Source organism: Tauraco erythrolophus, chromosome 5 (genome assembly GCF_009769465.1).
Source record: "Tauraco erythrolophus isolate bTauEry1 chromosome 5, bTauEry1.pri, whole genome shotgun sequence".
NCBI classification, from domain to species: domain Eukaryota; kingdom Metazoa; phylum Chordata; class Aves; order Musophagiformes; family Musophagidae; genus Tauraco; species Tauraco erythrolophus.
This window is the reverse complement of record NC_141469.1, coordinates 26,923,168-26,935,382: the sequence shown is the minus strand read 5'-3', so window position 1 is coordinate 26,935,382 and position 12,215 is coordinate 26,923,168. Positions and strand designations below refer to the sequence as shown.

At 51.2% G+C, this 12,215-nt stretch overlaps 1 protein-coding gene across 1 annotated transcript; it reads left to right on the top strand.

Annotated features, from left to right (window-relative positions):
• Positions 1-2,367: 2,367 nt before the first annotated feature.
• On the top strand, positions 2,368-10,017 carry THNSL2 (threonine synthase like 2). The gene is made up of 8 exons (XM_009990390.2): positions 2,368-2,590; positions 3,287-3,481; positions 3,739-3,891; positions 4,600-4,830; positions 5,693-5,841; positions 8,564-8,689; positions 9,559-9,698; positions 9,822-10,017. Exons 1-8 carry the CDS (start codon positions 2,368-2,370, stop codon positions 10,015-10,017), a joined length of 1,413 nt encoding a protein of 470 aa, XP_009988692.2.
• The last annotated feature ends 2,198 nt before the right edge of the window (positions 10,018-12,215 follow it).

The following is a 12,215-nucleotide window of genomic DNA, read 5'->3' as shown; positions in this document are numbered from 1 at the left end:
GCTCAGATACACATTGGTGATATTAAATTATTACATTGGTAATAAAAACTATCAGCTTGTGCAGTTTTTTCTAAGGATTTGTTCTTTTCCTACTTCTGGCCTAAATTTGAGCTAGGCTCAAAGTGTGCTCTGCCTCTGCGTGGGCAGAGACCACTGCAAGGAAGGAAAATCCTGAATTCACCTTGGCACATTGTCATGGGAGAGGTTAGGGTAGAGAAGCCAAATAATGGATCCTGTGGCTTTTAGTATTTTTTTTATTTCTATTATTTTCAGGGATTTGCCCTGCACGTTGAGACGAGCTGAGGCGAGCGGCCGATGTCCCCGAAACGGCACCTTAGCTCGGGGACATCGGCCGCTCGCCTCAGCTAACCAGGTGACCTCGGAGGCTTTAGGTCATTCCAGGGATGTCCCTGGGGTGGTATCACCATCAATTTAAGCCTAAGCCATCCCTGAAGAACAAGGTCCTGCCCTGCTGCCTGTTTTTTCCAGTGCCTTGCAAAAGGACCTGGATGCACATTTGGGATGGGGTCAGACCCTCGTTATGGGGTCAGCACCCCACTACATGCCAATGTGCCATGAGGACTTGGTGGCTGCAGGTAAGGGGCCAAGACAGGTTTGGGTGGCTCAGGCTTCAGCTTTACAATGCGATGAGAAATGTTGGGCACAGAGATCTTCTTACGGTGGACTGGCTGGGTGATATAATTTATAGTCATAATAAGTAAGTAACTCCCTTTCTAGCTGATTCCCTAGAGGTGGTCAGAAAATGGAGACTATTAATGCTGCTGTGGCCCGTCAAGCTCAGATATATCATTAAAAAGGTGCTGTTTGCTTCCTACTCTGCTACATCTATCCTCTTCGACCTTGAGCAACACCATCACAGGCAACTCTGCCCAGAACCTGAAATTTAGCTTTTGCCTCCTGCTGAGGAGCTTGCAGAAACAGTCCTTTTTTTGGATGCTGGGTGTAGAAGAACCTGTTTCCACATTGATGCTCAGGGCAAAGACTGGACCACTCTCTACAGAGACTCTTCTCATGGCTCCAGTTACTCGCCAAGAGAGGCAACACGTGCTGGGTTGGACTCTGCCGCTTTGACAATAAATGTGTCCCTTACTGTGGACGTGGCCTTCCTGACTCGCACCTGGCTAATATCAGCCATCCTTTGTACCTCTGCACCTTGTCTTCCTGACCCAAAGTCCCCGCACGCCCTCCAGCACGCGCTGACCTTGCCCTTCAAAAAACACTTATTAAACTAAAAAGCAAGGAAAGGGATGCACAGCCCTTCCCTGCAAAGGCGAGCTTAGTGTTTTTTTTGCGCAGCCCCACACACGTCCCCTCTCCCTCCCGTGCCTCAGTTTCCCCATCAGCGGGACAGGGCTGTTAGGACGGGCTCAGGGCTACTCCTGCTCAATTTTGAATTTCTCGGGGGTTATACAGGAGACGAACAGCTCTCCGCGCCCTGTGCTTGATCACTCTCACCATTAAAACCTAATATTTAACCCGATTTCTCCCCAGCTGCTGCCCTTAGCCCCGACACCCGGCACCACCACCTCGGCTCCGTCTTCCCCACGCGTTCCCCTTCCCAGGCTCGGCGCAGGGCGGCCGCCCCGGCGAACCTCGGCGGGTTGCAACGGGGACGGGTTTTCCGTGAGCACCGGTGCAAAGGGCGACCGGGGTGGAAGGGGCGGCCGCGGCCTCGGGGCGCTCGGTCGCTTTCCTGCTCCCGTGCGGGCCGGGCCGGGAGGCTGCACCGTTGGCCGCAGTGCCCGAGGTGGGAACGGCGGAGGGGGTTCACGGGATTGGGGTGGATGGGGGGAGCCTTTCCCGGAGCGCCAGCGGCTGCGCAGTGGGATTCGCGTCAATCCCGCGGGTTTAGCGCAGGATTTCCTACGCTAAGTTAAATCCTGCCCTTACTGTAACCCCTTTGGATAAAATCAGCCTGCTCGAAAAATGTAGTTATTTCCCTTTATTTAGGCATTTTGTTGTTAAAACTCCAGCTTTTGCAGATAGGCCGCAGGGGACACGAGCTGCTTGCGCAGGGACTCCCGCGCCCTCGGGGTTTTTGCCCCCGGTGTCCCCGGGCAGGGCGGGGGGCGGCGGGCTGGGGGGGCTCCCGCCACCTCGGAGCAACTCCCGGGCAGCGTTTCCACTTCCCGCACAACGCTGCGAACCCTGCGCCAGCCCTGGCTGCTCCAGCTCCCCGTGGCTTTTATTTTTTGGGAGTTTTTTTTTCGTTTTTTTTTTTTACCTGAGGAGCTCGGTCTGTCTCCATGGGAGGTGTCTGGGGGAGTCAGCGCGGGGTGCAGGGCTGTTCCTGGTAGAGGATGCTCTGGGGTCCTTGGGATGTGACTGCGATGCTCCCCAGCACCCATGGAGTACGTCAGCACGCGGGGCGGCGCGGGGACTGTTGACTTCGAGGAAGCCCTCTTGTCCGGCTACGCACCTGATGGAGGCCTCTTCATGCCCCAGCGCATCCCCTCGCTGGACCAGGACACCCTGCAGAGCTGGAGCCGCCTCTCCTACCGCCAGCTGGTGAAGGAGCTGTGCTGCCTCTTCATCACGCCTGAGCTGATCCCACGGAACACGCTCCATGGTGAGCCTCAGTCGCACACGGAGCTGCTCGCAGGGACATGCACAAAGATTTCGGGGCGTTCAGATGTGTCTGCCAGCTTTTGCCCTGTCCTCTGCACAGCCCTCAGAGGATGGAGCCTGTTGCACCATCACCTGCTCCTTTCTGTACCCTCTTCTCCTGTGTCACCTTGCTGGGGCTTGTTACCTTCTGGAAAAGGTGTCCCCTGTGTGCAAATAGGGATTCTGGTAACTGCTGTAGAGATGGCTGATGGGCCCTCCTTGCTGCTCCAGATGTGCCCTCCCACCAGGGCTTCCTGCTGCTCTGCACCCGCGTTGAGATCTGATTTTTAACATTGATGTCAATTTTAAACATTAAGTTTTTAAGAGCTGTCACTTCCACCAGAGGGCAGCTGCAACCTCTGTCTTGACAGCGCATTATGATAAAATTCATGTTTCCTGCATTTTATATTTTAACACAGTTTACTCTGATTGTGCCAGGTGTTCCCAGGGGTCTCTCACCGTAGAGGTATTGAAGACAATAAAGGGGGCTGGTTTACTCCTAATAACTGAGAATAAATTGTCACATATCTGTCACTGAGAGTCTTCGGCTGTGCAGAAAGCTTCCCAGGAGCATGAAGAATGCAGATGCAGGAAACCATGGGTCAGAAAAGTACTCCTCTACCCAATCTAACAGGCCCTTTAACTGTTTTCCCTCTAGACCTGATTGACAAGGCCTTCAGCAGGTTCAGACACAAGGATGTTGTCCATCTGTCCAGGCTGAAAGATGGGCTGAATGTTTTGGAGCTCTGGCATGGAGTTACTTTTGCGTTTAAGGATCTGTCCTTGTCCTGCACGGGGCAGTTCTTACAGTACTTCTTGGAGAAAAAGAAGAAACACGTCACTATTCTGGTGGGTGAGTATGCCTCTTTGGGCGAGGGGGTCAGGTCTTTACCTTGAGAGCCATCATCCCATGTCCCTCCTCATAGATGCCCTGGGGTGGTATTGCCTCGTGGGTGGCTGCTGAGCGATCTCTGGGCAATGTCAGAGTGGCTGCTCTAACCAAAAACATCTAATGGAGCATCTCTGCATTTTTTTCTAAAAGTGCAGAAATGCAAGTTTGACTGATGCATCAGTGTTTGCTTTTCTTGGTTCTCCTTCACTTTGAAACAGGGACTTCTGGAGACACAGGGAGCTCGGCCATTGAGAGCGTGAGAGGGCAGAAGAACATGGACATCTTTGTTCTGCTGCCCAAGGGGTTCTGTACCCAGATACAAGAACTTCAGATGACCACCGTCATTGAAGACAACGTCCACGTCTTTGCTGGTTGGCATTGCTGTTGAACTGTCCAGTTTATGGTCCTGCTGTGTCAAAACCAGGACTCTCAAAGTCTCAGGAGGCTGCTGCTTTAGGAGCTGCAGCCAGCCAGGTCATTGCCATCATGGCCACCGTGCCCAGATGTCTCGCTAACAGGAGCCTATAGCAGATGTCCCCACTTTGACAAAAAGTGATTCAAGGCTTCCTTTTCCCCTGCCCACAGATCAGAGCTGCCTCCATGCAGGTGGTTGGTGTTTAGCTGAACTGAATTCAGCACCGTTTCTTGGCGCTAAAAGGATCAAGAGTCACTCCTTCCCTCTGTCCCCTCACCTTCATAGGTGGTCCATCCCCTACCTCTGTGCCATCCCCAATGGTTAGGAATCGCTGCTGAGTGCTTGAGCTGTCCCATGGGCTGCTCAGCTCGGCCAGGTCTCACCTTGGCATCTCACAGGGAATGCAGGCGTTTGTCTTCCTGGCAAATACATACTTGGCGTAAGCGAGGGCCCGGAGCCCAGTGTCTGCAGAAACCAGCCGGCATCCACGTGGTGCTACTTGGCCCCTGGCTCCGTGCAGCCCCCGCGGCAGACGGGCAGCTCAGGACACTCCTGGCTGCAGCAAACCCCAGGGCTTGAGACCGGCCCTATGTCAGAGCAGAAATACTTTGTGCCTGATGCGCTGAGGTTGGCAGATGTAATCTTTCCTTTCTCCTTTTGACAGCTCATGGGAACAGCGATGAAGTCGATGAGCCGATCAAGGAACTGTTCGCTGATGTCGATTTTGCCAGAAAACACAATCTGATGAGCTTGAATTCCATCAATTGGTCTAGGATTATGGTGCAGATGGCTCACTACTTCTACGCTTACTTTCAGTGCGCCCCGTCCCTCGATACCACCCCGCTGCCAGTGGTGGAAATTGTTGTGCCAACAGGAGCAGGAGGAAATATCACAGGTGAAGGGAAAGAAGATAGGTTAGATAGGGAAGAGAGAGAGTGCTGTGACCTATGGACTAAAAGCACTTTGCAGATGATGGGTATTGCTATTTATCAAAACGCCCACTCTCTGGTAGGATTTCTTCAGAACCACTTATATTTTATTACTCACGTATGGTTATTACTCATTTAAATGTCACTGATGCAAGGTGCAGAAAATCCCAAACCACCCTTTGATGATGACTGTAGCTATCTTGAGGATGGGCACATTAGAAGAGGACAGAATGTGTTCAATCCAGAGAAGAAGGAAAATATTGTGGCTCCGATTTCCTAAGTGAGACATTAACAGAGGGGCGCAGTCCTGCCTGGTCTTACTCTGGTTTGCGTGGTAGTGCGCAGTCAAGAGAACCACTCTTAATTGCATAATCTGACCTTCTAAATGTGAGCCCTTGATTGCTTCCATCCCAAAATAGGCGTACAACTCTCTTGTGAAAACAGTAAAGTATTTGATGCACTCAACTGCAGTCGCTGTGTTTCCAGGCTGCCCACCTGAGGCTAAAACATTAATGAGCTGCAAGAGCACAAAAGCTTCATCTCTCTTGCTTGAATGACAGCTGCCTGACCTCTCAATCCCCTGTCCATCCATCTTCAGATGTGGAAATGCCCAAGGGTCAGTGTTCAATGGCAGGTGGAGCATTGCATCCCTGGATTTTATAATCTGGTGCTCTACCAAAGCTCTACCAAAGACACATATCTCAGAGTCCATTAGGAAATGTCACACTGAACGATGTGCTCAATCATTTTGTACAGTGACTCCCTTGCTAAATCTCCTTTGAATGTTTCCTCATCAAGCATGCATGTATTTTTTCACTTTTTTTCCAGCTGGCTGTATTGCCCAGAAAATGGGTCTCCCAATTCGGCTTGTTGCCGTGGTTAACAGCAATGACATCATTCATAGGACTATTCAACATGGAGATTTCTCACTGTCAGAGAGCGTGAAGGCTACGTTAGCATCAGCCATGGATATTCAGGTATGTAATGAAAAATACCAAATATTGTGTATTTTTGTATTTTTTTTCCCTTTGCTCTCTTCTGCTTGGTTTATGTGAGCATAGTTCTGCCACTGGCAATGCCTCTCAGTGATGCATTAAGAGGTGTGACTCATACTGAGCATTTATGCTGCAGACTGCTGAGCTGAGAGAGATCAAACACCTTCCTCTTCCTCACTTTTCAGGGCTTGACTTTGTAATCTTCATTGTTAAGTGCTGGGTTTCTGGGGCTCAATTATGTGCGAGGTTAGCAAGAGAGGGACGTTTTCTCAAAATGTACACTTAGAAAATTACAAATCCCTTCATGTCTCAAGGGTTTTGTTGATGCTTCTGAAAGGCTCCACCAAGAGCAAGAGAAGAGACCAGGAAGAAGGTAGGGAAGCCCAGAAGAAACGCCTCTATGGCCATCTGCAGTTTGCTGGGAGCAGAACAAGTCTGAGCAGGCAGGCAGAGGCCTCAGAAATGAAAAGTCATGGAGGTACAGAAAACAAACACCTGGAAGCAAAATACCTCCCGTTTCTTACCTACCCTGTGATCCACAGGGATTGGGTCTGCTTCCAAACAAGTGACCAAAGCATGAAACACTTGGTGTTCTATCACTGTGGCCTTAAGCTACTTGGGTTTTCCAAAAGCTGTTTAAACACATTGGGAGGACCTGGGAGCCTGGAGGAACTGCCACGATTTGCAGTCAGTAAGTCGTTATGCCCCTACACCAGGCTGCTTGACTTTCCGCCGGAGGCATGGATTTGTGCTCCAAGGGTAGCTGGGCTTCTCTCTTGGCCTGTGTCCCTTCTGTAGCACTGGTCTGCTGAGGCACCTCAGCACGTGCCAGACTTTGGGATCATGAGGGAAAGTATCCAGGCGAGGTGATGTCCAGAGATTCCAGAGGAGCTGGATGAGTGTATCCCTCTGCACATCCCTCTCCGCAGCTGCATGGGACATCCTCACTCAGCTCACATCTGAAGCATCCATGCAAATATTTCCATAGCTCAACAAATGGTTCATGCTGGAGGGGAATTCAGGAGATCTCTAGTTGGGACCTGCTCAAAGCAGGGTCAGCCCTGAGGTCAGACTGGGTTGCTCAGGACTTTGTCCAGTCAGGTGTTGGAAACCTTCAAGGACGGAGAGTGCACAGCGTCTTTAGGTTGTCTCTTCTGGAGACTAAGCTAAAGCAGAGAAAACTTTCTAGTTAGACACCAACTGAAGAGTTGAAGGTAAAGCAGAAAGTCTAGTGTGGATGGGCCTCGTAAGGAGCAATCCCAGGAGAATCACAGCAGATGATGTGTCTTTGCAGTACCTAAAGCCAACCAGGGGCTATTCTCTGACCCTGAGGTCAGGAAGAAACATGCAGCTCATGTCCACATGTCAAAACTTTCCTTGGGAACAGTCCTCGGCACAACCTATCCTCCAGCCTGGACCTCAACATTCTCCTGGACAACTCTAGTAGCATGGGACAAATCCAGACTAGAGAGCTGGCTAATAACTTAAATGGCAAGGCCCGTGCTTCCACCAGTGTCCTGGCCCAGTTTGACTAACTGATGTCAATGGAGTGATCTGTAGTGGTAAGGCTGGTACAAAAGGAAGGTGAAGGAGAAGGTCTGGATGTGGGACTAGCAGAAGGAAGGGCAGGAGAAGGGCTGTCACGAGGATGGTGCTATCTCTGGTAGCAGGTCATCAAAGTCCAGACATGCTAACATAGTTTCTCAGGACAGCCGGGTTGGGAAGCAGAGGACAGTCTAAACTAGGGGACAGCCTAAAGCAAAGGGCAGGCTACACCCAAACTAGACTGAAGATTACAGGCTGGAGGCCCTGGGAGATGATGGTGGGAAGATGAAGAACAGGACGGGGCCATAAGCCACTCAGATAAGGACACGAAAGACTGAGTAAGTCCTGATGACACACCAAGGTAGGACAGGATGGAGAGACAAAAGGTCACAGGCACTGTCAGCCGCTAAAAGGTAAAAAGAACTCATCCAAAACCAGCACTTGAACGCAGGAGATGGGATCAGGACTCAGTAGTTGATGCCCCTTGTCCTGTCTGTTCCTACAAGGTAGCTTGGCCAAACCACCTGGATGAATGTTTCTTCGTGCTTGTGGGCATGCAGGAATGAGACAGGGAGCGGGGAAGTTGGTTTGGGACCCTCCGTATGGTCTTGCACTGACTTCTGCTGCAGTGTTGCAACTCTGATTGCTACACAGCCATACAGGGCAGTCAGGCCCTATATGTGCCTTACACGTTCATAAAGATTATGGGTCAGCCCTGCAGGGAGCTGGGTGTCTCATTAAGTCATGCGGGAGCCGGGTGACTCAACAGCAGCATCTGCAACACTGAGTAAACAGCTGGATATTTCTGGTTCTCAAATACGTAGTGTGTTATTAGCCTGAGTTCCTCAAGGTGATCATACAGATGTGGTCACACTGTCGATTTATCTATCGGTTGTCCCTTCATGGAAGTTTTTTTCATCTGATGGTCACTGACAGACTGCTCTGACAGGTCAGAGGTCTGAAGGACATTGTGTTCCCAAAGACTCGTCTTGGGATGTAGGTGTGCAGGGGGAAGACACAAAGCCCACTCCAGCCTCCACCAAAAAAAGGCGGCAGTAGGACCGCAACCCTAATTAGACATCAGAGAATCCACACATGTGCTCTCCCCCTGAGACGATGCTGGAATTTCCGCTGCTCACCTATTGCCTTGTTATCGCAGGAGCCCTACAATGTGGAGAGGATCCTCTGGTTGTTCTCAGACTCCAACAGCCACCTGATCAAAACGCTGATGGAACAATTCAGTGTATCGAAAAGCCTTAAGCTGCCGGAGGATTTGCACAGAAAGGTCAGTTCCTCACGCACGCGGCAGTATGTGTGTGTGTGTGTGTGTGTGTGTGTGTGATTAATCAATGTGTGCACATGGAGATGATAAAAACTCCTTTTAAATTATGTTTTTAAAAAGAAACTCCTTTCTTCTTTGCAAAACTAATTTAAAAAATGCCTACAGTTATTCAAGTAGGATGTGAAACCAGCCCCTCCTTGGCCACTCCAGCATCGGCATTGACCGTCCACCGGTACGTCGTGCAGTGGGGGCTGCCATGAGCCGAGCACGGCGTTTGGGAGTGGGTCTGCTGGGTTTGGTGCTGCAGTTCAGCCTTGATGTTGTGGCAAGTGGGAGCATGAACACAAACCAGAGACAAATACAAGAGAAAATGGAACATTTGAATTTCAAGGCTCTTTGGGCCAGACGCAAAGTCCTACCTCTTCCCATTCAACACCTTCTGTCCCCCACTGAGCATCCTTTGCTCAGTGCCCACTCCTGCCTACACAGCAGCAAAATAAATACTAAAAAATTACGTTGTTAAAAGAAGAGCTGTTACACTGAGGTGGGTTTTACAAGCCCTCAGAAAATCTCTTGGAGGGTGCAAATAGCAATGCGGAGTTGAGCAGCTGAGTTTCACCTCCTCTCCACCCACGCTCCCAGCACTTGGGGATAGAAACCCCTCGCTCATGCCCTGGCCCCGTGGCCGTTTCCAGCAGTGCCTCATCCCCCAGCTGCAGTAGCAACCCCTTTTCCTTCAGGCCCTGGGGAGCTCCATCCTCCAGCCTCCCTGTTTCGAACTGCTCTGCTGCGTGCCTGTGCCACAAGCCCTGCTGGGAACACGTCGGGTGGTGATGCCCTGTGCAGACCTCCCTGTTTTCCTTGGATTGCAGCTCTCCGAGACCCTGTGCTCGTGCTCAGTCTCCAACGAGGACATCGTGAGAGCCATGCGGCGCTGCTGGGAGGAAAACTGCTACCTGCTGTGTCCCCACTCTGCCGTGGCCGTTCACTACCACTACTCGCAGCCGACCGGGTAAGGACAGCTGTGGTCAGAAGCATCAGGGACTGGAGCATCGCTTCTCCCTTTGCTCCTCCAGCATCTCCGGTTCAGGGCTTACTTACATCAAAAGTTTTCTTGCTTTTCTTTCCTTTTCAGCATGCCCCGGTGTTGCTTAGCTCCAGCCTCTGCAGCTAAATTTCAGGACGCCCTGCTGCGAGCCGGCCTGGTTCCCCAGCTCCCCCCTGAAATCACTGCCTTAACGGCGATGGAGACCAGGTCCACTCCTCTGGAGCGGGGGCAGGACTGGGCACGGATGCTCCGGGAGCGGATTGAAGCCATAGCACAGCGGTAGAGGATCGCTGGGCAGGAAGTCATGCAGACAGACCTGGGCTACTGTGATAGGGCTGGCCGATGCTTCCCAGGGCTCATTTTCCATTCCCAGGAGAGCTCCATGTTATTCTGGGAGAGGAGCTTACTCTCTCCATGCAATGAATTATTAGCAAGAACACACCACCATTGAATTCTTTAGACTATTTCATGACGTTTTCCGTAGAGCTCTGTAATTATATCCCCTTTTTCCTAGTAATTCATAAAAACTGATTGAAACTGAATAAACCTGCCTGTTCCATCATTACTAGCTCTCACACAAAGCTCTTGTAGCACTACTTGCAGTCACCAGCTTCCTGAGCATTATCCAGCGATTCCCCGTGCTGGGATGTTCAGCCCAGTGATCCCAGTAGGACCTGAGATGCTCAATGGGAAATGCACGCAGGGCTGGAGTGGATCTGTTTTACCCATCCCTGTAATTCAGGCAGTGCCAGGGATCACTCCCAGGCATTGAAACTTGCTCAGTGATGATGTTAAACAGCAGATGTTTTTCCTGAACATGTTTATCGTAAGGAGCTACCTTCCAGTGCTGTATCTCACAGCTTTTGATTCTAATCCTGCTGCAGACTCTTCCTGGGCGACTTCCACCGAAACAAATAGGAAATAGGAAATTCCCTTTATCTTCTGCCTGAAACTTCAGGTTTTTCAATACCATGTTCCCATCATATACATATAAATATATAAATACCTGGTGTGGGAGCTGCCTCCACAAGTCATGCATCTGGCAGGAGTCTCATGCCTAAAAAAGGGGGGAGAAAAAAAAAGGAATAATTACACCAGGGAGGAAAAATCCCCCTTTGCCAGCAAAAAAAAATTCCCCCTTTGACATCAAAGGAAGTCCTGTAATGGGAGGATTAATTTGAAGGTTTAGTGGCATTCAGCAGGGTAAAAGTAAATCCTGTGAAGTGGATCAGCATGGGATGTTGCAGAACATGCGGGAAGAGTGGGAAGCTTTCCCTGGGCTGCAAACCGCCTTCCTGGCACCTGGGCAGCCTTTTCCTCAGCTGCCCCACGCAGCCTCCTTCCATCCCACCGAAACCGTGCAGGAGGGAAGAGACCCGCGCCTCCCCCAAGATGGGGGCCGAGGCTCCCCCATCCCATTTAATGAAGATGAGGGAAACAGCTTAGTTGAAAACGATGCAAAAACCTGCGGTGCTTGGATGTGGGATGTTTTTAATGCTAACGGCTCTACTAGTTGCATGGCTCGAGCAGTTGAGAGGAAAATGGTGGTGGGGTCCAGGGAAAGTCCCCTCTTTCAGAGCCAAACCGGCCAGCAAAATGCCTCTTATTTAAGTAGCAACGCAGCCTTGTCCTCAGGAATAGCCTTGTCCCAAAGGGTGGCTTTACCCTGGGTGATGCCGATGAGAAACCTCCCGATCCCATTTGACTCCCACGATCGGCTGCCCCTTTCGTTGACACACATGTTATACCCATGGGACTCCACCACCTTTAATAGCTGCCTCCCCAGATCTTTCAGTTCTTGGCCAGGGACAGCTGCCTGGTTGTAATTTAGCTCTTAATCACAGCTTAAGATACCCCATGGCAGGAGAGAGGCCTGAAATTGCACCTGGTTCCGCATCCAAGCGAGAGGTTGCAGATCTGGCTTGCTGTCTGGGACCAGAGCAGGAGAGGCAGGTGGGAGCACCGGGAAGGACAGGGTGAGTGGTGCTAAAAGCCCTAGTGTGTTTTGCAAGCAGAAAGAACAGCAAATACATCTCCATGCTCCTGCATCGAAGCAGCCAGATGGGAAAATGGTTCAGCCTCGCTGCAGGAAGGCGGCAGATGATGCCCATGTGGAGTGAAAAGGGGTTTAATTCTCAGCCATCCCTGAGGATACCCCTGTGGAGTGAGGATGCTGCTTCTCCCCCAGTCAAAACCTCTCTCTGGAATTTCCAGGGCAGAAGAGCAGCGGGAAAAGCCAGTTTCACACCCGGAGCCAAGGCAGAGGGAGCACAGACACGCTCGGCTTGCAGGGCGGCCGGAGGGCAATGCACAGCCATGCATGGCAGCCCGGGTGTCCGGGATGTGGGGATGAACCTGGCCTTATGGGCATGCCGTGTCCCACCACCTGCTTGGGGACCATGGCATCCCCAGCAGTTCCCACACCAGGAGCTCCCACTTTTGCCCCAAAACAGGTGCTTGGGGCTCTGCTCACTCCTCTTC